We start from the raw sequence: 24,824 nt of genomic DNA on the forward strand, positions 1-24,824 counted from the left end.
TTGAAAACCCTGCAAGAACGACTTTAGAGAAATCTGTTTCATCATCAATCTAAGCCTTGCTAGTCATTGTTTCCAAATCACTTCCGCCATGAGCCATCAAGCCCTTGTGAGGCTCTCAGACTCGTCTCCCACGGTTGCCCCGCGTCAAGATGACTGTGCAGTCAGCTCGTGGGGCGGTCCTGCCCAACCCGGCCACTCGACTCTCGCTCGAGCTACATCTTCCGATGACTTCGATTACTCAGGTGAAAACTATACACTGAGTGCGCCGTCAGTTGCAGGCGATTCCACGGGATCTATGTGAGTGCTCTATCGAATACAGGTCCAGGCCAACGCCTCCTGAGGCCCCTTCGGACGGTTTTGCACCGCAGACCCGCCACGGTCGTCGCACGATGGCGTTTCGAGATCGAATCGTTGAGCACCGAGCAGCGTCAGATTTTCCTGAAAAAAACTCCCGGACGGTGGTTTGCAGAAATATGTCGACGCTATTGGCGATCTCATCAGCGATAAAGTGCAGACGAGCCAATTGCTTAAGGTGGGCAGATGGATCGTGCCCCTGGTGCAGCTGGTCGACTTGAGCCGGCCCTTCGCCGATGCGCTCAACTCCGTCTACCCGCCCGCCGGAATGATCCTCGGCGGTATCACTCGCGTCCTGTCCATGAGCAAGAGGTTCGTCGACTATCAAGAAGCCGTCCTTGACTTCCTCATCAAGGTTTGCAAGAACCTGGGGGTAATCGACCGGTACAAAGAAGGGTTTCAAAAAGAGGAAATGCACTTGGCCCTGATTGGTGTTTACGGAGATATCGTCCAGTTTTGCGCGCGTGCGTCCAAACCGTTTCTGGACAGCAACGGGAAAAGCAGGATGACTGCCGTCTCTTTCTTCAAGTCGCAGATCAAGTCCTTCAAGGAAGAGTTTGGCGATGTGGAGCGGCACCTCGCAACTCATCTGGAAGTATTCGATAGGACTGCCATCCTAGTCTTGGCACGCCTCCAGCAGACGCAGATCATGGGGTTGAAGATGCAGGTTCGCTCTCACGAAGCCGACAAGCGCCAACGCAGCGAGGAAGAAGAGCGTAGAGCCAAGGAGTTTGCCAAAGAGCAAGGTGAGCAGCGGAGCCAGGTGCCGAAATTAACGACTGTAGGAAAGCTGATACCGATGCAGACGAGTTTCGTTGGCAGATGCTGAAGTGGATATTCACCACCGACTTCCGGGGAGTGCAAGACGAGAAGCTTGATAACACACTCGACGGTACCGCGCAGTGGCTCCTCGACGATGATAGGTTCAAAGACTGGAAGTTGCAGTCCCGACCGAACCTCCTGTATCTTCACGGCAAGGCCGGCTCCGGAAAATCGCACCTGGCAGCTAAACTAATCAGAGACGTCGATCTCTGGCGCCGTGAGCAGAACGCCAGTCTCGCCAAGGTGGAAACCCAAATATCCCGGGAGCAAAATGCCAATGCAAGCCACACAAAGATGGAGAGCCATGCGGCTCGGGACCAGAATACCAACGTGAGCCTCGCGAAGGTTGAAAACCAACTGTCCTGGGGAGAGGAAAATTCCAGTATTACGAAGCTGGAAAACCAACGAAAATACGCCATGGCCTATGTTTACTGCGGCTCCAACATGACCGAGACCTCTGGTCACAAGAACCTTGATATGACTTTGGAACCTAGGAGCGGAGCCACTGCTATCCTCTCCTCCATCTTGAGACAACTCTACAGTTCCCTTCCTAGAGACCAAGATGTAGAATTTCTCAGAGACCTCTGTCATCAGAACCAGTCAAGTCATCCGTCAATAGAGGATGTCAGAGAGGGTATAAGGCTAATTGTAGCAGAGTTCGCAAGGACCTTCATCGTGGTAAGATGATTTCGGTGTTTATTATACGTCGCTACCTGGAAGCGTATTATTGACCACGGACGACTCATAGGTTGATGGGTTGGACGAATGCAGCGGATTTAAGGACATGGGCTTCGAAAACCTTTGCACTTTTATCTCTTCGCTTGCCTCTGCGGACGTAGCAAGCAGTCCAGCAACTGTCGCCATTTTCAGTCGTCCGGGCTACTCTTCGATCGAAGATGTCCTTGGCGGAGCCTCTCGTATACAGGTGGATGTTGGGGCCAACCAAGCCGATATCGACCTCTTCATTGCAGAAAGGACCAAAACCCTTACCTCGAACTCGTCCACCCTGCAGGACATCAAGGCCATCCTATCCGAAGACGCCGATGGTATGTTTCTGTGGGTCTCGCTGGTAATAGACTCCATCAAGAAGGAAAGGAAGGACAAAAGAAGAAAAGCAGCCGCGAAAAACATGCCTAGAGGCCTTGCTGGCGCTTATTCAGTGGCACTTGATCGTGTCCTGGCCCAAGATGAATCTATCAAGGACGTCGCTTTGAAGACGCTGCTTTGGATTGCGAACTCGGAAAGGCCCTTGAGCCAGGCAGAACTATTTGAGGCGCTAAGTATAGAGCCAGGGATGCCGGACCTCGACGACGAGGATAGGATCGATCGCAACACTTCCCTCACGGAAGGCTGTGCAGACCTGGTCATATTCCGCAACGGCCAATACAGCCTCCTCCATGTCTCCCTGGAGGAATATCTCCCACACCCGCCGCTCAAGTACGCCGAGGAGCCCATTGCCGAGTACTGGATGAACCAGTCCAAATCCCAAGCTATCCTGGCCGAGCTGTGCCTGACCTACCTCATGTTCGACACGTTCAGAGAACACCGTATCGAGGCCAGAGAAGATACAAAAGCACTCCTCGAAGAGTACCCATTGCTAGAGTATGCTGCTGGAAATTGGGGCAAACACGCCTCAAAGGTGTCAGTTACAGAGAAGGACAAGCTTATGGCATTGGCAAGAGACTTTCTGACCGATGGACATCTTCTCCAGCTATGGGGACAGGTGATGTCAGATGCAGTGGGGGGGGGGCGTTGAACCAACGGGTCTGCAGCCTCTGCACCTAATTTCTTTCTTTGGGCTTACTGAGCTTTTGACGCGCTTCGATCCAGCTGAGTTGCAGCTGCAGCTCAACTCGAGGGGGAGGATGGGCAATTCCCCATTGAGTTGGCTTTTGATCAGAGACACAAGGGCATCGCTGACTGGCTTATCGCTCAGTACGGACCATCAAATATGGAGGCGTACGTACTGCTATCTACAAAACGCCCGCTCCTTTGGTTGGCAGCACGAAACAATTGGGCGGATGCGATCCCCAGACTGCTCGGTATGGGCCTTGATAGCAACGAATTGGCTCTGGTTCCCGGTCAAGGTCAGCAGACGGCCTTACATGAGGCAGTAGTCTTTGGCTCCGAAGAGGCGGCGTTATCATTGATCAAGGCCGGGGCCAGTCTCGACCTCGGGAACGGCTTTGGTGAGACTGCTCTCATGATGGCAATTTCCAATCAACGGCTTGGAATCGTCGATTTCCTTCTCGACCGTGGAGCAAATGTCACCTTGCACGACCTCCATGGAAACTCGGCTTTAACCAACGCGATACGCCAGAACTTTTTGCAGGTTGCCACGAAGATACTTCAACGCGGTGCGGATGAGGGAACCCAGCTCGATACCCGTACAAGCCTTCAAGTGGCGGCGGTCTGTGGGGGCACACTCCGTGATAGACTTACTTCTCGAACACGGGGCGGACCCCGAATACAAGAACAGAGACGGGCGCAGTCCATTAGCCGTTGCCGCCTTGTAGGGCCATCTCGATGTCGTCAAAATATTACTATCGCGCGGTGTCCACCTGACGTCCAGGAGTGCTTCGAAAGAAACTGTATTTCACCACCTATTCTCGGCCCCTCCATCCAAAAGGGTGGACATACTCAAATGGCTTCTCGAGCATGGCGACCATTATGCAAAGCTCGATCCACTAAACCCTCTGGATCCGGTCGAAATCGAAGACGGGCTCCCAGCGGCGTCTGTTACGATAACATTGGCACTCTTGGTTAGTCCAGACAAAGACGGGAAACTACCGCTGTACAAAGCAGCGTATGTTGGCGATGTGCGAGCCTTGGGGATCCTCCTTGACATACCCCTCGGGAGCCAAATGATACGCCACCACGGCAACGACTGTCTGGAGACCACACTGAAAAGGGGCGATTTTGATTGCAGCAAGTTGTTGTTTGACGCTTGTAGAGGCGTAATTTTCCCGTTTCCACCATTCCATGAGATCCTCATGGTATGTGCTGCACTGTCGGGCGAGAGAGACTTGATACCATTGGTTCTCGGGAATGGCGGCAATCCAATGGCAGAAGACGAACAAGACAGGACTCCGCTACACATTGCAGCATTTTGGGGGTACATCGACTTTATTAAGCTGTTGATGGAACAAGTGCCAGGGCTCGACTACCACTGTAAAAATGAATTTGGCCAGACGCCGCTACGTCGCGCCGTCGATGGTTGCGAGCTTGAAGCAGTGGAGCTGTTGCTTCCTCACTATAGCGTCGATGACTATCTGGGAGATATTGACGGCGACTGGCCCATCCACATAGCTGCCGAGTATGACGAGCTCGACTGCCTCAAGCCCCTCGTTGCGTTCGATCCAGATGGCGTAGACCGACCTAACAACGAGGGTGACACAGCGCTCCACTGCGCAGCCCGCGGCGGACACAGCACAGTTGTGGATTATCTCCTCGAAACCGCCGGGGCCAATGTTAACGCGAAGGATAATGACGGATATACCGCTCTACATCGAGCCATTTTGGGCTACCGGAGTAACATGGCACTGCTCCTCATCAGTCGAGGGCATTTGCTAGCTGCCACAGCCACTGATGAAAAGGGGGCGACAGCGCTGCATCAAGCAGCCGAATGGGGCAATGAGACGATTGTACGAAAGTTGTTGGACTGTGGATACGAGCCACATCCCGAAGATAAATTTTGAAGAACCCCTTTTTGGCTGGCGGTTTATTACCAACAGCGTGAGGTCGTGGACCTCTATCTCTCGCGGGGTCTCGATGAGGTTGTTACGAGACGTGGACCCCGACGCAACTGCGCACTTGCAGCTGCAAGGAGTGGCGACCTTGACCTATGGCGCAAAGTGGTCACCATTGATAAGACCTTGGTATCCGACGTCGATTCGGATGGCGACGATGGTCTATGCCTGGCTGCTTGCAATGGACATACCCATATGCTGGAGGACATGCTTTCGATGGGCTTTGATGTCAATGGCAAGACCAAGCATGGCGGCACGGCGCTGGGCATGGCCGCAATGGAAGGCAGAATCGGTGCCGTGCAATATCTTTGCCTTAGAGGTGCCGATTTGAATTCCCAGAACGTACATGGCCTCACAGCCCTTCACTGGGCCACGCAAGAAGGGTTTGGGGAATGCCAGAGAGTATTGGTCGAGGCTGGGGCGGACCAAACAATACGCGATGACCTTGGCATGCTCGCCAAAGACTACAACACATGCGCTTCTTTGAAGGCCCGGGCCCTGGGTCCTGAGCACGACACCTACGACAGCCGAGTCATGGCTTCGGCAACCACTCGGAATTTTATCCTCATGTCGATTGGACGTATCAGAACAGAAAAGCCCCCCCCCCACTGGAAGAAGCAGCGGAAAGACCCGCGTGGGAGAGAAAGAGACGAGTAGAGTTGGGTGCGCTGCTACGTGCACTCGCTCTATTCCGAGATCTGGAATGGATTCCCTTTGTGGAGCTAAGTATGATGCCTAGCAGATTGGGTGTGCTGTTACTGTTGTGGCTACAGCCTACAGGATGCCCTAAGCTGGCACCTCTGCATTTATTGCGATGAAACAGTCTGCAATCAGTGCTATTTGTCTGGTGATGGTCACGTGGCCGCCCTCAAGCAGCTGGAGAGGATGGAACTTGATACGGTTGCTGTACGCAAGGTGCTTAGGCCGGTGGCCCCTCAAGGACGTCGTATTTTGCTCGAAGTTTTTAACACACACCGGGCGCTCTGGGACTGGGTCCGGAAGAGCCGAAGCGTGCAGTGCTAGGAAGTCGAAGAACGAGGAGGAAGGGTTGAAAATACGCCTAGAGGAACTTCCAGGATGGGAACTGGTGATTGTCCTGAGCCGGTTGGGTGACGAATTCGGCAAGACCGGTAAGCCCGCAGACACCGAGTCATCGGGTGTCGATTGGGGGTGTGAAACTAAACAACCGCCTCCGAGACCTGTTCCGCGATCATTCCCCGGATAAAGAGTTGATACTGCCCAACTTTGAGGGTCATCGACTCCTGCACATTACACCTGTGGCGGAACTAGCCGACGACAAGAAGGCCATGCTCGGCCCAGAAAACGAACTCACCGAGCTTTTCCTCCAGTCGTTGGAGAACAAGTACAAATCCATCGAACAAGCAGATCTACTGATTCGACGAGACGATGACCTCAACGAAACACTATTACGCTACACGGGCTTTGATACGATCAAGAATCAAAAGAGCGAGGAAAAGCAGACGACTTCCGAGACGGATGAAGAGGAGGCTGACGGAGAGGAGATGCACGTTGCCGCGGACAGGCAGGTTGAGTTCCTGATCGGCGCCATCCAGCATGATCTGATGCGGCAGTGGAGTTTGATCGTACCGGGGAAGAACGAGGAAACTCGCGAGGAACAGGAGCTGATACTCGAGGCGGCATGGCAACTGGCTCAGGCTATCGCTTACCATGAAGTACGGATGCCGTCGCTGGCCGACTTGACTGCCGCGGGTCCCACTAGAAGCTACTGGCGGAAGGGAAGTGAGCCGAGTGATTCAGGGACGGGCTCGTCGTCGGTGTCGGATTCGGGCTCGGATCTGTGATGCCTCAAGGTCCCAACACATGTACTCCCGGAGGGGACACGGGCACCACGGCTAATGGCAGGTCTTGGTGAGGGAGTTCGCCAGGGAGACGAGGGTGCTAAAGGTTGAAAGCCTCGGTTATGATATTGGGGAAATCACCCGACTATCCCGTTGCCTTTTATGGGTGTGAGACTTGGCGATGGCTCCTTGGATCCGTGGATGGTCCTCTGGTCGTTATTAGCAGCCGTACTATCAAAACAATAAGCCAACGCCATGCTAATTCTTTTCACGGTTAACTCCCACAGCTGAGATGAACTGTTCCGCTAGTGCAGTACGTACCCTCCTAGCGGCACACGAAGGTCCATCGTACTTGAAGGATGATTCCGGTTCCTCTTTGCACCAGTTTTCTGTGTTGTAGGACGTCCAAGCAGCGACCGTCGTGTAGGGTTTGATACTGCTACAAGGAACGTCAAAGTTGTTTACTGACTTGTGCGTAGTATGGGAAGACAGTTCAAGATAAAAGCCTCGAGAAACGAAAGAGAGCAAAACCAGTCCGTGGTTTCAAGTCTGTGATAGGCTCCTATAGAATGACCTCGACTGTAAAGGACCATGACCGACCTCTCCCCATTCCATCTCAATAGAACGGCTCACCCACCGCGCAGTCGACACCGTCCTTGACACACCGAACCACCGCCGCGGCCGGATCCTCCCTCCCCATCCAGCATATCCAACCAGCAACTCTTGACGTCCTTGTTCTCCAGCAGCAGCGCCGTCAGGTGCGCCACCGAAGCCCGGCTGGCCTTGACTCCGCCGTACTTGTCCGTCTTGCCCAATGACACCTTACCGACGGGCGCCTCGCCCAGGGTGCCGGGACGAAGACAGATAGCCGCAAAACCGGGCCCGCGCTTTTTGCCCTCTTCGTACAGGACCTGGTCGGCCGCGACCTTGGCCTCGTAGTACCGGGCCAGGGGGCTCGACTTCATCTGCTGCTGTTGCTGCTTCATGTCCTCGGTCCACCAGGGCGCGTCGGCTAGGCGCGAGCCCAGGAAGGAGATCATGACGAACTTGGTGATGCTGGGCGTCGCGGCCGAGGCGCGGATAAAATACGCGGCGGCATCACGGTCTACCGCAAAGGTCTGTTCACTACGTTGGTCATCCTTGCGCCATGGTCCTCGCCTAGCCATTGACTACATGTAACTTACCCGTTCGGGGGCCCCTTTCCGCCGGCACCTGATGGAACAAGTCATTAGTTATTTTTACTTGATCTGTCATGATTTTGGCTAAAGAGGCGTAACATACCGGCGCTCCATACGACGTAGGACGGCTTCACCTCGTCCAAGATGCTTTTGGCCTGGTCCTCGCTCTTGACGTCCTCGACGCTGCGGACGAGCACGTTCAACTTGCCCTTCTGGCCCTCGCCCAGCCTCTCGAGGCCGGCGACCTGGTCCGGGTTCCGGATGACGCTGGTGACGGCCCAGGAGCGCTGGAGCAGCATCGGGGTGAGCAGCTGGGCGATCTTGCCGCTGCCGCCGAGGAGGAGGACGTGGGGGGGAGGCCATGATGGGGTTGTGTGGTGCTCGGCCGGGTATCAAATCAAGAACTTGGGGGTCGTTGTCGTTCTGGCTTCAACGAGAATACGTCCAACATAGAAAGAAGGCTAGTTTAGCAGACGAATACTCCACCGTCGTTGGGGATCTATCTTGAGGACCGCGTTGGCCGCATTAGTCAGGGCAACTCCGCTTTGTGACGTCACTTGCAGACGGGGTGGCCCGCCGGGTCCGGGTTCGAGAACTTCCAACTTGCTGTTACAAAACTCTAATATCTTGTCAACTGCGAGGGTCTTGGTGTTTGGCTTCCACGATCTAGATTTCCTTGCGTTCGCCGATCGGATCTTGCCATGGCTGTCAATTGTGGCGGCGCCGCAGCAGCCGAAGTCCAACTCAAACCGCGACTTGATCGGAGTTATGGAATCATCGGACTTAAGATTATCAACAGGATGGCACGATACGCGATACCATGACATCACGGCAGCGGCAAGGTTCAAAAGTCAATGTCCGTTCATAAGATGATATTGAATTATACCAAGATGTACCATCTCTACTGAGGCCAATCGGCTCGGCTTCCTGAAAGCGGCAAAATCCCGTCCTCCCCCGTAAAAAAAAAAAAACACATCAACCATTGTGAGCACGCTTAGGTGTGACCGATAAGACCCTGCTGGGGCGCGTTGTCGGGGTTGATGCTGACGCCGGCGAAGCCGAGCTCCGAGTTCCAGGCGTCGGCGGTGGTGGCGTCCTTGGGCCCCTTGCCGAGCTTGGCCTGGGCGGCCTTGCAGGCGGTGACGGCGTCCTTGGCGGCGCCGCAGACGTTGTTGAGCTGGTCGCAGATGCGGGTGAAGATGATGTTGGGGTTCAGGGCCTCGTTCTGGCCCTTGTTGACGGCCGGGTCCTGCGCCTGGAAGGTCGACTCGCCCGCCTTGCGGCCATTGAGCGACTCCTCGAACTTGACGGTGGGGACGCAGGTGCCGAAGTCGAGACCGAGCGACGAGGCTTGGAAGCCGGGGAAGTTGCCGGTCACGGCGTTGGTGACGGCGCCCTTGCCACCAGAGGCGGCGCCGCCGGCGTTGGCGGTGCCGTTGTTGGCGTTGCCGGAGTTGTTGCTCTGGTTGTTGTTGTTCTGGTTGTTGCCCTTCTTGGCGGCGGCGGAAGTAGTGGCCGAGGAAGCAGCAGAGCTGGTGGCGGTGGCAGATGCACCGCCGTTGCTTCGGGTAGCGCTGGTCGTGGTGGCCTTCCCGTTGCCAGAGTTTTGGTTGTTGTTACCAGAGTTGTTGTTGTTGTTGCCGGCATTACCAGCGTTGCCTCCAGCGGCAGCACCCTTGGCAGCAAAGTTGCTGAAGCCGTTGGCCTTCATGATGTCGGCGACCGACTTGCCGGCGGCGTCGAAGGGGGTGGTCAGCGACGTGGCCGACTTCTGGTTCTCGTCGGCGGCGCCGTCGACATCGGGGTCGACGAGAGGGATGATGCCGCGGAGCTCGGCGGTGGCGGGCAGGCTGACGTCGTCGCAGATGTTGGGCACCTTGACGTTGAAGGGGTTGAAGTTCTGCTCGGCCTGGACCAGCTGGGCGGCGCCCTTGAGGACCTCGGGGTCGTTGCCGAGGCTGGTGACGATCTTGTCGGCCAGCTCGAGCTTGGCGCACGGGTCGGCCGCGGCGAGCAGGACGCTCGGGGTCTGACCGGCGAAGGTGCCGGCCTGACCGGGCTCGCCGAACGAGCTCAGCGACTGGATGGCGTTCTGGACGGCGCCTTCTTGGCCGAAGCGGGCCTCGGCGGCGGCCAGGAGGATGGCAAGAGCTGCAGTCTTGGTATACATGATGACGGAAGTTTTGGTTTTCTTTTGCAAGCGAACAGTCTTTGCAATGAGGGTAAATAAGATTTTACGTCGAAAAAAATCGAGAGTAAAATTCGGTAAGAATAAAAAGATTGTGTACCGGCCAAGCGGTATGTGTCGACAAGAAGGTTAGAAAGAATGTTACTAACGAAAGGGAGTTCACAGAACTGTGGAGAGAACGGAATGTATCAAAGAAAGAACTGATGCTTGATGGAGAGGGGAAGAAGAGAAGCCATCATGAGAAGGACGAAACGATATGTTTATATACTACTTTGGTACATGTACAGGTAGGAGCTGCGACTGGAGGGACCAGAGGTCTGGACCGCCAATCTGGCCAGGCGGCTCCGTCTACGAGTGCTGGCCATCGCCTCCTGATGGCGATCATACAGATGGTCGCAATCAGACGGCCCCGGCGGCTGAATTGCGATGCGGGAGTGGATTCCGTCCGATGACAACCCAAGTAGGGTATACGAACGTGTCATCGGGGGTGGACGCAGGCGGATCATGAGTATCCCGGGCGCTGAGCATGTTTGATTTCGCCAGCAGAATCAGGACAGGTGCATATGCCCCAGGCGTGCGTGGACCAGGCAAAGCAGATAGGTAGAACAGAGCTAGAAACAAACCTGGCATAGGCAACTCCTTGGGGAGCCCTAGATAGGAAAGTCGACCGCCAAGCCTCGCGATTAGTGCGTTCAGGATGGGTGGAGATGATGTTAGTTCGTCTGGGCTCGCGAGGGTTAGGTATGCAAGATGCAGGGATCTGGTACGCGAGTCTGTCGAGAAGCACTTGCAGCTTACAGGCTATAGATGGTGTACGTATTGCTCTTATGAGGCTCTGGCGTGTCTGTCGTGATCTCGTAGTTGAGTGGATTGGGTCGGAGAAGTAAAGCTGTGTCAGACAAGAATCACCATGCACGTATTCCAACTTAGGCTTGTAGTTATCAGACACACCATCTCGTTTTGATAGCTAGATCAGGGCAACGGGGGATGAACTATTCAATCGAAATGGAACAGTGATCTGCTGTCAGTTGTCTGCCAAGCCGTCGTTGAAGAAGGAATTGACGACTTGAAGATCAGAACAAAACGTTTATTGGGGTCGTCGGTTCTCGCAACAAGCCGTGATGAGACACTAGCAGACGAGGGCAAGACGCGCTGCTGCAAGGTTAGGCGGACGTTGAAATTTGATTTTGGCGGGCGACTCGTTGCCACTGAACAAAGAACAACCTTAGATCCAAGGTTAAAGCACCGTCCCCTATCGCCCCCTGTCGTCCCCCGGCGTGGCCCCTGCCCAGCACTGTTCGAGTCGTTTAAGGCCCCTGCTTCAGCCGCTTCAAGCCTAGGGGCCCCTCTTCAGCACCTCCAGAACGCAGACAGAGCCGAAAAAACCCCTTCTGAGGCTCTGGGCTCTGACGTTACCCGGGTCGCAGCCCGTCTGGCAAATTGACTTTGGGCCAAGCATTGCAACCCCAGGTCCGCAAAAAAACAAACAGTCTCAAACCCGTTTCGAGACAGGAGGGGTTTGATCGGCTCGATGCTTCTGTCGGATTGAGCCGTTCGGTTTCTCGTCCAGCCGCCATGCGCTTTGAATGGCCATTTCAACTCTACTGTCTGGTAATTTGTCGTAAGCGATGACTGTGTCGCTATGGCCATGTATGGCTTCAGAGAGCGTTGCGCATGAAATGCATGCATGCAACTGACATCAGGCGGTTCTTGCCGCGATGGGATCATGTCCGCTCCCAGTCAAGCCGTTTGGCGGTTTGCTACAAGCCGCCTGCCGTCTGGACTCAGCATGCCTTGGCGAGATAGCCGTCCCTTCTTCTCGACGACATGCTCGCTCTGATCCGTCCAGAGAGCTCGACCTTGTGCACATCCAGTTCATTCGTCGCTGATCACACAAATGTCAACGGGAAGATCCAAAAAAGGTCGGACGAGTTCGACATGTTTGCTGGACCACCGCAGCATTCGGGGGCTGACCACTCGTCGCCGCCGACACTGGCAGATTCGCAATGACCGAGCCTCTCAGTCGGTACGCGTCAGTTCAATTGACCGAGGGAAAAAACAAAAAGTGGTGCAAAGTGCCCTTGAGCCTTGTCCTGTCTCATCTCGGCTTTCTCTGCATCCGGCCTGTCCACCGACCGCTCCGCTCCGGCAGAGTACGCACTGCGTTTCCCCCAGCATCCAATCTGCCAATTGCGGCATTACTGAGAGGACTCATCAAGATCATCGAGAGAGGGACCGTACCGCAGCGCGTTGCTGGACGGAACCGGCGTGCTGCGGCCAATGATACCTTGACCGGCGGCGACGCGTCACCACGAGAGCCTTTTGACAAGACTCCGGACTGACATGCCAATCCTCTCACACTTGTTTCGTTCATTCGAGTAGTATTCGAGCGCTGGTGGGTGAGTCCGGAGTCGTGTCAGCGTCAGCATCAGCATCACATCCGGCATCACGCCTGCAGAACCACATGTAAAGGGAAAACGTCCAAGTTGTTCAAACTAATCATGCCCTACCTATCACGCAACCTCAACAGGGTTAACAATCTTGGTATACTATGTCATATCTTACCCAGTAAGGATATGCCAATTGGTTATTAGACTGCACGGACAGCACGCCATGAAGGAAAACAGAACTGCTTGGTAACGGCCATCCAACATCCGGAGCCAAGGACGGCTAATCGGCTCAAGCCCGACCTACACAGGCCCAGAAGTGCCGCCCACGCCCTCGCGTTCGCCTTCGTCTCCAACATCATCGTCGTCGTCGTCGGTGGCAGACTCCACTGTCGCTGGACCTCCTCCCCTCTGAGCCCCGCCGCCGCCGTTCGACCTGAGGATCAGCACCGCATCGACCTCAGTCGCCAGCTGCCGCCGGATGCCCTCGTAGTAGCCGCCCCAGAGCTCCATGGCCGGGTCGAGCCCGTCGATGCGGCCCCATACCATGCGCCACTCCTCCTCGCGCGACGAGGACGCGGAGGAGTCGCCGAGCACCTGCCCCAGCACGTAGTCGTACAGCATCCCCATCTTGATGTCCTGCAGGTGCCGCTGCGAGTACCGTATCATGGGCAGCGCGACGCCCAGCCCCTCCATGGGCGGCTGCCGAACGTGCATGGCGCGCCAGGTCGCGCCGGGGCGCATGTAGGGATCCGGGTTTGCGGCGAGGGGGAGGCGGTGGAACTGCGCCTGGCTGTAGAACACGTCGTCGCCGCCCATGTCGTCGCCGCCCATGTCGTCGTCGGGGCCAGGTGTGAAGTACCCGCCAGGGCCGCCGGCCTGCTGCACTCGGGTGAAGAAGAAGGGGAACTTGGCGACCAGGAGCGGGTTCAAGACGGGCTCCAGGCCCTCGTGCGCCGGTGCGGGCTTGCGAAAGAGGTGGACCTGCAGCGCGGGCGACGTTTCGACAATGTCGTGCCAGCGGCAGCAGACTCGCTGGATAGACGTCAGGACGGTCTGCTGGTCGCTTTGGAGAAACATCTGCTCCAGGAGCTCGGTCGTGCCGAGGAATCTGTCCATGGGCGTGGCTGCCATGGTGCGCTTTGAATCCTCCGTGGACTAGCTAACGGTGTCATCCGAGTTTCAGCACGACGTCGAAATCTCAGTTGTCTCTGGTGTGGTTTCTGGCACAGAAGAGATGTCGTCATCTGAGACACAGACACAACATCGATAGAATCTCCCCAGACGTTTGGCGGCTATGGCTTTCGAAGACCTTTGGGAATCCATCCGCCCATCCCAAGATGACGTTGGGCGTCCTTGGGGTGTGGCCATGCCAGGCCCTTCCCAATCAGGGAATGCTGTTGGTTCTGTTGCAGCCAACGGCGGATAAACCGCGTCCCAATCAGCAATCGGGGCGGCTCCCATCGGCCCGCTTAACCTCTCGAGGGTGGTGTAAGCATCTTAGTAAGATGTGTCGTTCTTCGCTAAGCAGTGGGATGTTTCGAAGTCCAGTTTGCATTCCTGGCTTGGTGATCTTGCATGCGCTGGACTGGGCTGAGGGTGGTTGAGGCGGACCCCCGACAGTTGTGAGTATCACCCTCCCCAGCCACCTTACCCAGCCTACCGGTGCGGCGCCAAACCGGGCGTTTCTCTGGTTGACCAATCTGAACTCCTGCCCTATGAGAAAGGCCCCCGATTAAGTAAGTGATGATGATCCTTGCGTACAGTGATTGAGGCCTCCCCCGGTCGCATGCAACAATGCTCTCTCTCTACTCATCCCCAACGAGGAAACCTGCAACATCTGTAATTGTGATTTCGTTCGCCCCCTCCGTTCTTGGTCTACTTCAATGCCTTCTGGCGCCTTCAATTGCGTACCTCGGTAGTGGTATGGCGCTTGGCCGTTGGGCGCGTCGGCGCGCAATCCCTCCCCACGTGGCTATTGGCAAACATAGATGCGCCAGGTTGTTTATTAAAGATTATCTAGTGATGCTAAATATAGATACGTCTGCAAGTTGAGATCCACCACGGGGCCCAAATCGCGTGTTGCGCGTGCTCGTATGCAAGGGGGCGTATGACCGTTGGAAGTGCCTACTCTACATACACCAACTAAGCTGAGCAAGCAGTATCATCCCTATCTTGTAGATTGGCTGGGTCGCTCTTGAAACATGGGATACCAGGCGACTGCTGTCTTGCAATCCAGGCAGGAATGCAGAGTATGGATGTTGTACTCACCGTGGAACCTCCACCGACAGACGAACGCAGGGCATGTGGGATGAGGGGTTTCAGAAACCACACATTGAGGAACGTTGCGAGGGATCGTTTCGGGATACTCCTATCTTTATTCGCTATCATGATTCCCGACCCGCGTGACGCTACAGCCGAGGAGCGCGCATCGAATGCGATGATCGATGAAAAACCGTGCAATCATATTTGCTCAACCGACACTACAAGTACCCCGGGTTTCTGGAACATCGCCGGACCGGCAATTGTCACTACTGCACCTCCGCCTCAACCTATACGCAACTCCGTACCAGACGGGCTGGAGGTTCTGTCTACTACTGGATATATGTCGGCGTCGAACGTATCAAAGGCGGGGGATCCACCACCGAAGCCACAGCAACCGTTAGCTGGCATGATCCCCTGGGACAAGGAAGCCGAGCAGAAGATGGCGGTCAAGCATGATGACCAGGGTGAAGGCCGAGGCAAGAAGCGACGACGGTGGGCCTGGACTCTCGGGGTCGTCGTAGTACTGGCCCTGGTCACAGCGCTGGGCTTGGGTCTGGGGCTCTCCATGAGAAATAAACGCCTCGAGGAATCGTCGGATGGTACGGGGAGATCAGGCGCGTAAGTCGGTTCACGGGCACGAGAGCCTCCGGGCAACTTACCAAGATGGACCATTCGCTGGCTTCATGGCGACTAACCTAACGCATTCATTGCAGAACATCCGGTGGCACGTCCTCTGTACCGACGGTATGTATTCCCGTGGAATTCCTCCGAATCACATCCCAACCCGTACGCTTTCATCAACTGGGTGCGGCACAAAACAAATAATTGCCGTCTAACCTATCTGCTCGACCCCTGATGCGGGGTCCGGTGGTAGGATCCTTCTCGAGCTGACCTCTTTCCCGTACCAGACCTCCAACGCACCCCCAAGACCAAGACCCTCGGACACCGCCCCGCCCTGCCCGGGCGCCAACAACACCGCCTACACGAGCACGGCCCACGAAGGCAGCACGCAGTACCGGCGCATCTGCGGCATCTCGTACGACGGCAACGACATCCAACCGCAGGTGGCCGAGACCATGGGCGATTGCCTATCGCTCAGCTCCGGGTACGCCGGAGGCGGCGTCCGGTGCGCGGGCGTAGTTTGGTACGACGCGGGCCCGCAGGGGACGGACCTGAACTGGTGCTGGCTGAAGCGGAGTATGGACAGGGCGGTGCTGACTTACCGGGACTCGGCTCAGACGGCGATACGCTTATGAGCTTGTGCGGTGGGCGGTGAGCTCACGCCTCTCTTCTTATCGATGCAGATTTGGGAGACATGCTGAAGTGGAAGGCCAAGCAAGTCCATTGAGAGTTAGTTGGCGAGGGGCCACTCAAGAAGCTGGATCCTTCAATTATCCGAATGCAAGGTAGCCATTGCTCATGAAATGGGCAATTGGATTGATTGGTGATATCCCAGACACCGATTGCTCTTCAACTGTTATGAATCATGTAGACAAGGACGCGGAATCTGACCGGTCTAAAATCCGAAAGTACGCTTGCTCGTTGCTCTATTCTAGGGCATGATTACAAATCTAGATGTTCGGTTGACCTCTACTTCCGTGGGCACTCTACGGGGACGCCCCGATCCTCCAGCCGACCTTGACCAACGTCTCGCAGTTCTGCTCGGTGCTGTTCCGCACCAAGTCCCGGTCGAGCTCGATGTCGCCCTGGGGGTGCAGCGTCACGACGGTGCTGCCGCCGTACTGGAACTTGCCGACGCACTGGCCCCTGCGCATCTGTGCCCCAGGATTCTCGAGGCCGTCGACGTAAATAATGCTGCCGACCAGCATGGCGCCGATGGCCACTACGGCCACGTGCTTGCCTGTCCCCGCCTGCTCCACCATCATGACGCTGCGCCGGTTCTCGCAGAAGACGTCGAGCGTGCCGCTCTGGTTGATGGCCTGCGGGTTGACCGTGTAGTACGTCCCCGGGATCTCCTCGACCGACTGCACCGTCCCGTCGACGGGCGCGTGCCAGCGGTGGTAGTCTTGGGGCGCGAGGCGGTGGATGGCGACGGTGCCGCCCTCGAAGAGCTTGGCCTTCTCCGCACTGCCCAGCAGCCGCTCGATCGTGAAGCCGGAGCCCTTGATCCAGTACTGCGTCGCCAGGTCCACGGTGGGGAACACCGACAGGCGGCAGTCGGCGACCGAGGAGACGACGCGGGGGTTCTCGGGCTCCGCGATGGGCCGGGCGTCCTCCCGGATGGCGCGCGAGAAGAAGGCGTTGAAGTTGGGGTACTTTGCCGGGTCGGGCTCGACGAGCTGAGCGAGCGAGTCCTCGAGCGCAAAGGACTTGATAAACGGCAGGATGTGGTTGACCGACTCGGGCCGGTCGTAGGCCTCGCCCATCTTGCGGCTCTCCTTCTCGAGGTACTTCTCGGTGCGCTTCCAGTGCAGGAACTTGGCCTGCTTGGAGCCGTAGAAGAGCAGGTGCATGCCCAGGCGCACGTAGATGCTCATGGCCTCCCACGACTTCTGGCCCGTCTCGCGGTCGATGACGTAGTTGCCCAGGTGGTAGCTGTTTTCGAGTTCTTGGATGTCGATGTGGTGCGGCAGGTACTTCTTGATCCAGCTGTGCGTCTCGGGCGTCTCGGCGTTGCCGTGGATGTGCTCCAGCGGCGACTCGTGGTGGTCGTTCACCGCGGCGTCGGTCAGGTCGCCCAGGGCCTTCTCGCTGCTGTGGGCGTCATCGTGGACGAGTTCTTGTATTTTCGAACCCATGGCGAGTTGTGTCTAGTGTCGAAAGTGTGTGTGTATAGAATCCGGTGCTGTGAGGGAAAGAAGGGAGCGCCCAACCGCAAGTTCGAGATGTGAAGCCATGTTGTCGCGGGTATATGGTGTCCAGTCTCCGCGAGGAATTCAACTACGTCACGACGGTAACCTGCTTTGCTGAGTGAGCTAGCCCAGAAGCTGGATTTCTAGTCGCCGGGCAAAGCTGAAATACTCCGTTTGAGCTGGCAGATTGGGAGCTAAAGGTAGACTAAATAGCCCTAACTGCCCAAGTCGAGTTCAGCTGCACGCGAGCAAAGCACGTGGGCTCCGTGATGAATTGTCTGTATGGAGAACCTGCAGCATGCAGCCGAGTTTGTTAGTGGGCAAATTCCCGGTTCCTTGGAAAGCCATGTTGTGTTGGTAGCGCTACCGCAGGGACGGACGGTTAGGGGCGGGGGTAAGCCTCTTGGCTCCCAGCTTCAGCGGTCGACCCCTGCCAAGATCCCCCTCCATCGCCGATGAAGGCTTGGCTGACGGGCGGCTGAGCGAGGGGCAAGATAGGCTACGACGGAAGTTGGATCTACTGTCGCTCTGGACGATCAGGTCATCAATATTGAAAATAAGAGACAGAATCTCAACATGGTCCCCGTGTCTCCGTTCTATGTTCGGCGAAGTCGCCGTCCCGCAGACGGCCCGGTCGCATCACACAACCTTAAGATCCCGTCGGTAAGAACATTGAAAAGAGACACCCGACCGACCAGAACCGCCAGTGCTTAACCAGGCATTGGCGGGTCTACAACGGCCACACGTCCAAGTTATTGAAAGAGACACAGAGCACCACTGTCAAACAGGCCATATTTACGCAGAGGCCGCCCCGTACACAAGACACTCAAGGTAGTAAGCGGCTAGCATCCGCGCCGTGGCGGCAGTCCGGCTTCCATGGCTTTGTACGCTCATCTACAGGATACCCATTTCGGCATCAAAGTACGCGATCATGAGTCCGATAAGCGATCCGCAATCCATCATCACCCGTCCGGCTGGGATGCCGCCAAGGCCTGTAGAATTTTCCATTTCTTACTTCTATTCGACTGCCTGTCTAACTACCTTCCCATCTGTTGTTGTTTACATTCGGCCAGTCCGGAGTCTTGCCAAAGACATTCCTCACCCCGTCCTCGTAAGGCCGCGACATGCGCATGTCCAGCGCCACCACGACTCCAATCTGGGGTATCAAAGTCTTCCACGGCGTACCAGCACCGATCACTCTTCCTTCTGCGCCGGTATTCAAGATTGGAGGATTTCGTGGCAAATGAACCTAGGCATTATGGGCGGCATCTAGACCGAACTACTGTGCGCGGCAGCCGCTCAATCACGCATTCCATAATTCCAACGACATGTCCCTTTTTGGCCACCAACGTGCATAAAAGACGAGAGGAAGTGCTCATGTCGCAAGCCACGGCGCACTTCTTCGAGCTGAACGCACCCGCGTGCCGTGTGAGCTCAGCTGGCTGCTGGACCTCTTCCGTGCGCCACCATCCCCGCTGAGGCTCGCAAGAGACTCTGAAAAGATTCATGTCGCATCCAATAGATTTCAATATCGACCAGCCGCATACATGAACTGAGTGGTTGCTTCTTCATGATAGACCAACACTGGCGTACTCCGCCGTATGGGATACATCCGACCGCGGCGTATTGCATACTTCATCTGTCGGATTCGAAAGTAGCAATACATTACAGCAATGGAAGGCATACTGCAGAACCGAAGTGAGTAGGATGCGGAGGCCCCGAACCAGAAGACCAACCTACCCGTTATGTTGGCAGATGGAAGGACGGTGGCTGGCCTGGCTCCCCTATTCGGCCCATCGTTACTCTATCTAGAAAGGATGCCGAAACAGAGCTGAGAAGACCAAGAACATCTCTCTGTCCATTTATGTGACTGATTTCCTTTCCGACCCGGAAATTGAGATTGAACCACTGAAGGAGCTCTATCTCTTATAATTCTCCCCTTCGCCATCTTCGCCCAAGATGGAAGAGAGCAAAAGCAAGATTTCCGCGACGAGCATGCTGGGTCTCCGGAAGTTACCTCTAGGTAAGCGGTTCGCTTCTCTCTGTCGTTTCCTCGTGACCACTCGGCTCTGACCACAATCCCAGGTCTAGGAAAGCGTCGTTCACGTTCTCGTACATCTTCTATCTCATCCAAGCAGTCCACCGAAGAGCTATCGTCAGGTCCGGCCATGGCCGCGGTAATCACCAACGGCAATTCGGGCTCTCCCCTCAAACAACCTGTCAAGGATGCCCCCCAACCTCTGTGGTCGAGGTGAGCCAGAGCAGCGACTCCAGCCCGGTTCGGAATGAGCGGCAGCAGCAACAGCAGCACCACCATGTCGAGACACGCACCACGTCCGACGAGCAACGAACAGTCACCATAAAGCACACCTTGACCGTGAGGGTGTACGAGGAGGCCACTAAGGTCCGGAAGAGGATCGTTCGTGAAGTCCACGACGTGGACGACGGACACTTTGATTATGTCACTCTCGAGTCCTACCTCGCCTTCATCAGCGATGGGCGCCTGTTCCACATGCCCAAGAAGGGCAGCCGGTGGGATCGCGTCCTGCAAGAGGCCGAGTTCTTCGGGCTTCTGATTGACGAGTTCTCGTCCACAGTAGGGGATCTCGTCTCCGAAAGTGCTTTCGTTCGCGACACGGCCCTTGGAGGCTGCCAAATGCTTCTTGAGGTAAGTGTTATTTCTATTGTTAGTGACTCATGACCAGAATGAACTGACTTGTGAGAATAGCTGGGTTGCGACCAAGCCGAAGCCCTCGAGCCCACCTTCAATGTCCTGTACGAATTCGGCCACCTCCTAGGACACCTCATCCACCTTCGCGACCTCTTCACCGGCAACGAGACCATCACCCAGTCCATGAGCAACCTGTACGCGAGCCTCGTGCAGCTGATCGGCGACATCGCCGTGACCTACCGCCAGCGGATCAGCCGCCTCTCGTCGCGCAACAACGCCGTCTCCATCGACTTTGACAAGGAGTTCTCCCACCAGATCCGGGACGTCTGGACCCTGCGGTCGCGCCTCTTCGAACACATGTGGATCCGTGCCCTTCGAAACGAACAAGACGTTACCTCCAAGCTGACTGCCCTCCGGGGCAAGCTCGCTCCCAGCACCAGCAGCGAAGAACGATCGCAGCTGCTGTACGGCCGCATCGCCGAGAAGGCCGAGCGGGCGGAGGGGACCTGCGAGTGGGCCGAGGACGAACTTGTCGACTTCCTCGAGAGCGGGGAGGACTTGCTGGCGATCACGGGCAGCCCCGGCTGTGGCAAGAGTGTCTTGTCGGCCTGGCTGCGCGAGCGTCTGCAGAGGCCCATCCATGTAGGCCGGAACAGGATGAAGTTTGAGACGTTCGGGTTCGCATTTGGTAGGACTCATTCATCTCCTAGCATACCACAGTTCTATTGCACTTCATCACTGACTATCACACAGCAAGCGACAACCCCGAGGAATCCACCACGTTGGCCTTCCTCAAGAGCATGGCCTCCCAGCTCTTAGCGATCAATGTCGGCGATGCCAGACTCCTGCAGAGGCTGATGCGTTCATTGGACGAGTGGGACTTGAAGAGGGATGCCGGCAAGCTCGAGACCGACCTCTGGGCTGCCATCGAAACAGGGCTCGTCGCCATCAACGACCGAGACGTTCCCGCCGTGATTGTCCTCGATGCCCTCGATGAAGTCGCGGACGGAGATGCGAAAGCCTCCATTCTCTCGGAAAAGCTCCGCGTCATCGCTAGTAAGCTCTCACAGGTGCGCGCCGTCACTTTGTCGCGATCGACGACGCAGCCCGCCAAGCCGGGGGTCCGGCACTTCAGCACCACTCCCAACCACCTACGGGAGGACATCCGGGCATATCTGCAAGCCTGTCTATCCACCACCACCGGCCTCTTCTCCAAGCAGTCACGAGACAAGCAGCAAGCTTTCATGTCGCTTGTCGAGTCCCGCGCCAACGGCTCCTTTCTCTACGTCTATCTGATTTCGAAGCTGTTCACGGCTGGAGCCGACTTTGACACTGTGAACAAGTCGCTCAGCTCCAATGCGCTCAACCCCCTGAAGGAGCTACTGGCCAAGGTCAACTTCAAGGACTCCGGCATCAGCCGACTGTTCACATTCGTCATAGCCGCCCAGCGACCCCTGACGGTAGGGGAAATGGAAGACATTTTGAGCGTCGACTTGGCGGAACGCAAAAAGGCCACTTCGTCTGTCGAACTGGCAAAACTGGTCAGCCAAACCGCTGGTCTCATCGCCATCCGAGACGGCGTTCTCCGCTTCAAGCACGCATCCATCCGCTCGCACGTCCTCGAGCAGCAGTGCGGTCAGGCTTTGCCTTCGCTCAAGGATTGCCACCGTCAACTGACCATGACGTTGCTCCTTTTTGCCCGCATCCATCTGAGCCGGCCTCACGACCCGTGCCTGGACGGCGCCGACTCGACATTGGTACACCAGGTCTTCCGAACGCACCACATCATGGAATACGTCGTCTACCGCTGGGTGTCCCACTTCCGACGCTCGTCCCTGGTCGGGAAAGCCGATGAACTATCGCTGCCTTCCGGGTTCAAGGAAATCTTCCCCGAGTCGACCTTGCTGAGCCTCCTCGAATGGTCCACGTGGCAAGAAGACTCTACCGACGCGATCCAACGACACGAATGGGCCCTCCGCATCCGCTCGCCATGCCTGGGCGAGAAGCACCCGTCCGTCCTCCAGGGGCTGATTGCGCTCGGGTCATTGTACCGGGACCGATCCGACGCGCACAAGGCGAGTGAGTGCTTCTACAAGGCCTGTACGGTAGGCCAAGTCATCCTCTTCAAGTTCAGCCCTATCGTGGTGAGCTGCACCACCTTGTTCCTCACCTGCTCCGAACACATCTCGTTCACAAGCCGGACCACCCTCTGCACCTACCGCGAGGAGATGGTGCGGTTCATGATCGAAGTGTGTAAGGGCCAGCACGGGGCTCATAGTGACGCCGTCATCCGCTGGTACAAGGTGTTGGCCCAGCTCTATGTGGACATCCGGGAAGAGTACATGGCGGCCATCATCTACAAGGAGCTCCAAGAGATTATCGTCATCCGTTGCGGCCGCGACTCGAAGGAGGCGTGGGCCGTGCGGAAGAGCCTCGCGGGCCTGAACATCGTGCTCAAAAAGGACGACGGGTCTCGCAGCATAGGCCAGGTAGAAGAGACGTTCTTCGGGTCCGTCGAGGATCTCGAGAGCACGGACGAGATGCGCATTACCATCCTGCTCCGCCTGGCCACCACGTACGAGGCCGAGTGCAAGCTGCTCTTGGCCGAGAGACTCTACCTCAGCCTCTGGCAGTCCATCTCTCACGCCTGCCGCCATAAAGCTACGCTTGAACTACGTCTGTGCCATATCGACATCGCGATCAAGTACGTGCGCTTCCTCGAGCGGCACCAGCGCGTCGACGAGGCCCGCAACATCCTGCTCTGTCTGTGGGCCGAGTACGAGCACCAGCACTTCGAGTCGCAGACGATCATTGTGCACCTCAAGGAGCTGGCCTTGGTCTTCAAGGCTTTCGGGCTGCTCACCATCTCCATCTCGATCCTCAAGCGGGTCTGGTGCTGGTTCCAAGAGAACAAGAAGGCCGAGGACGAGGAGGCCGTCTCGACCACCGTCATTATCACCGAGGTCGTCGAGGAGATAACCGCAAGTTCGAGGCCAAGTCGACCAAGGTGGCGCTCATCTTTCTCCTCGCCTTCGACGAGGGCTTGGCCGTGCATCATAACAAGGACTCCGTGTGCAGCTTCTCGCACTTGATGGCGGAGCTCCTCATGGAGTCGCTGCTGTACGAGCAGTACACCGCGGTCGTCTGTAACTTCAGCGACAGCACCAACATCGAAGTCGTGCTCGAGCACGCTGCGCGCCTGCGGTACGCCTGGCTTGCGCGCGGCCGCACCAGCCTCGTCAACCTCCTGGACAAAAAGGTCTTCACCCTCTTCATGGCGCGGTACGGCCAACACCTGGGCGATACCAAAGAGGCCGCCGCGTTCACCCTGTATGTCGCGCTGCTGGCCGAGATCGGCACCGCCACCAAGTCCGACCGGGCCACGGTCGACTTCGCCCTCCTCACCTGCCGCGCCGTCACCGCCGCCGTCCGCACCCAACTGGTCGAGGAGAACGACTACGCGAGCGCCCACGCGGTGGCCGGCTGCGGGTTCCGGTTCGCGGAGGCGCAGCGCTTCTACCACCGCCGGCGCGAGTGCCTGGTTTACGGGTACCGCCTCGCGGAGCTGCTCGCGGGCCACGGCATGCCGAACTGGAAGTCGGCGGACGCGGGCCTGAAAAAGAAGTTACAGGGCGCCAGCAAGACGACGCTGCAGCTCGTCATGGCGGCCATGAAGGAGTCTGGCGTCGAGCCGGTCAATTTGCGCTTCGATGATCTGTCTAACTTGATTCATCTCTTGTACGAGCAGGAGAACTACGAAGAGCTCGAGGTAAGCACGGAACCCCCTTTCGAACCCCCAACTACAAACTTGCTGACATCCTCTGACCTCCAGCGCATCCTCCTCTCCCTCTGGCGCTCCCGCGAAGTGCAGCGCACCTGGTCCTCCGACGTGGTCCTCCGCATCGGCTCCCTGCTCGTCGAGGCCCACGCCCGCGTCCCCGGCCACCTCGATCGCGCCCTCGAGCTGTGTGAGACGATGTACTACAATGTGCGGCAGTCGCGCGGCGGCTCATCCCCCAAGGCCCTGGACCTCGGCCGCCGGCTCGCGAGCCTGCTACAGTACACGGGCCGCGCGCGCGAGGCCGGCCGCGTGCATGAGCGGATTTTGCACGATTTGGACGAGATGAACAACGGGTACGAGGACGCTGGTTGTGGGCAGAGGGCGTTGGAGGTGAGGAAAGAACGCATGCGGGCCGCGGCGGAGACGCATCTTGAGGGGATGCGGATGTGTGGATGGGGCGGCAGCGGGAGCGGAAGTAGCAGTCCAGCGACGCCTACCTCACGCCAGCGCTCCACGGCTGACTTGTACCAGCGTCTCGCTGATCGCTACGGCAAGCTTGGTGTGCCCCCGGTCGACAAGTGGGAGGGCAAGAGCGTGCTCGAAAACGGGAGCAAGGGCCATGTCGAGTTCGGATCGGTGTCTTGGGTCCTCGACGTCACAGATGATGAAAGAAAGGACGCCGGCGAGAGCGCAGGTCTTAAGAGGGACTCGATCGGTCCGGCCAAGCAGCGATGGGGCTGCTGGGGGAGGGGTCCTGAGGCGCAGCTTGTTCGATGAGAGTGAGAACGGTGGACTA

The 24,824-nt window shown here is 57.0% G+C and overlaps 7 protein-coding genes across 7 annotated transcripts; 3 read left to right on the plus strand and 4 right to left on the minus strand.

The window, feature by feature from the left end:
* Positions 1–88: 88 nt before the first annotated feature.
* Positions 89–6,748, plus strand: PG986_002408 (Vegetative incompatibility protein HET-E-1; the record flags this gene model as incomplete). The annotated part of the gene is made up of 10 exons (XM_066838630.1): positions 89–267; positions 320–427; positions 541–1,100; positions 1,160–1,854; positions 1,925–2,904; positions 3,079–3,938; positions 4,282–4,820; positions 4,911–5,559; positions 5,849–6,055; positions 6,123–6,748. 10 exons carry the CDS (start codon positions 89–91, stop codon positions 6,746–6,748), a joined length of 5,403 nt encoding a protein of 1,800 aa, XP_066703694.1.
* A 626-nt stretch (positions 6,749–7,374) lies between these two features.
* PG986_002409 (NAD dependent epimerase/dehydratase) lies at positions 7,375–8,222 on the minus strand (the record flags this gene model as incomplete). The annotated part of the gene is made up of 3 exons (XM_066838631.1): positions 7,375–7,903; positions 7,930–7,957; positions 8,027–8,222. The coding sequence occupies 3 exons, from the start codon at positions 8,220–8,222 to the stop codon at positions 7,375–7,377; spliced, it is 753 nt and encodes a 250-aa protein (XP_066703695.1).
* A 695-nt stretch (positions 8,223–8,917) lies between these two features.
* Positions 8,918–10,093, minus strand: PG986_002410 (uncharacterized protein; the record flags this gene model as incomplete). Its single annotated transcript, XM_066838632.1, has 1 exon — positions 8,918–10,093. One exon carries the CDS (start codon positions 10,091–10,093, stop codon positions 8,918–8,920), a length of 1,176 nt encoding a protein of 391 aa, XP_066703696.1.
* Positions 10,094–12,801: 2,708 nt separating this feature from the next.
* On the minus strand, positions 12,802–13,632 carry PG986_002411 (uncharacterized protein; the record flags this gene model as incomplete). Its single annotated transcript, XM_066838633.1, has 1 exon — positions 12,802–13,632. The coding sequence occupies one exon, from the start codon at positions 13,630–13,632 to the stop codon at positions 12,802–12,804; it is 831 nt and encodes a 276-aa protein (XP_066703697.1).
* Positions 13,633–14,887: 1,255 nt separating this feature from the next.
* Positions 14,888–16,019, plus strand: PG986_002412 (uncharacterized protein; the record flags this gene model as incomplete). The annotated part of the gene is made up of 3 exons (XM_066838634.1): positions 14,888–15,381; positions 15,477–15,507; positions 15,672–16,019. The coding sequence occupies 3 exons, from the start codon at positions 14,888–14,890 to the stop codon at positions 16,017–16,019; spliced, it is 873 nt and encodes a 290-aa protein (XP_066703698.1).
* Positions 16,020–16,370: 351 nt separating this feature from the next.
* On the minus strand, positions 16,371–17,522 carry PG986_002413 (phosphatidylserine decarboxylase-domain-containing protein; the record flags this gene model as incomplete). Its single annotated transcript, XM_066838635.1, has 1 exon — positions 16,371–17,522. The coding sequence occupies one exon, from the start codon at positions 17,520–17,522 to the stop codon at positions 16,371–16,373; it is 1,152 nt and encodes a 383-aa protein (XP_066703699.1).
* A 2,013-nt stretch (positions 17,523–19,535) lies between these two features.
* On the plus strand, positions 19,536–24,805 carry PG986_002414 (uncharacterized protein; the record flags this gene model as incomplete). Its single annotated transcript, XM_066838636.1, has 6 exons — positions 19,536–19,599; positions 19,662–19,827; positions 19,959–20,244; positions 20,305–20,935; positions 21,001–23,254; positions 23,326–24,805. 6 exons carry the CDS (start codon positions 19,536–19,538, stop codon positions 24,803–24,805), a joined length of 4,881 nt encoding a protein of 1,626 aa, XP_066703700.1.
* Positions 24,806–24,824: the final 19 nt, after the last annotated feature.

This window comes from Apiospora aurea (genome assembly GCF_038362705.1).
Source record: "Apiospora aurea strain CBS 24483 chromosome Unknown utg000002l_segment0_segment0, whole genome shotgun sequence".
Classification (NCBI taxonomy): Eukaryota; Fungi; Ascomycota; class Sordariomycetes; order Amphisphaeriales; family Apiosporaceae; genus Apiospora; species Apiospora aurea.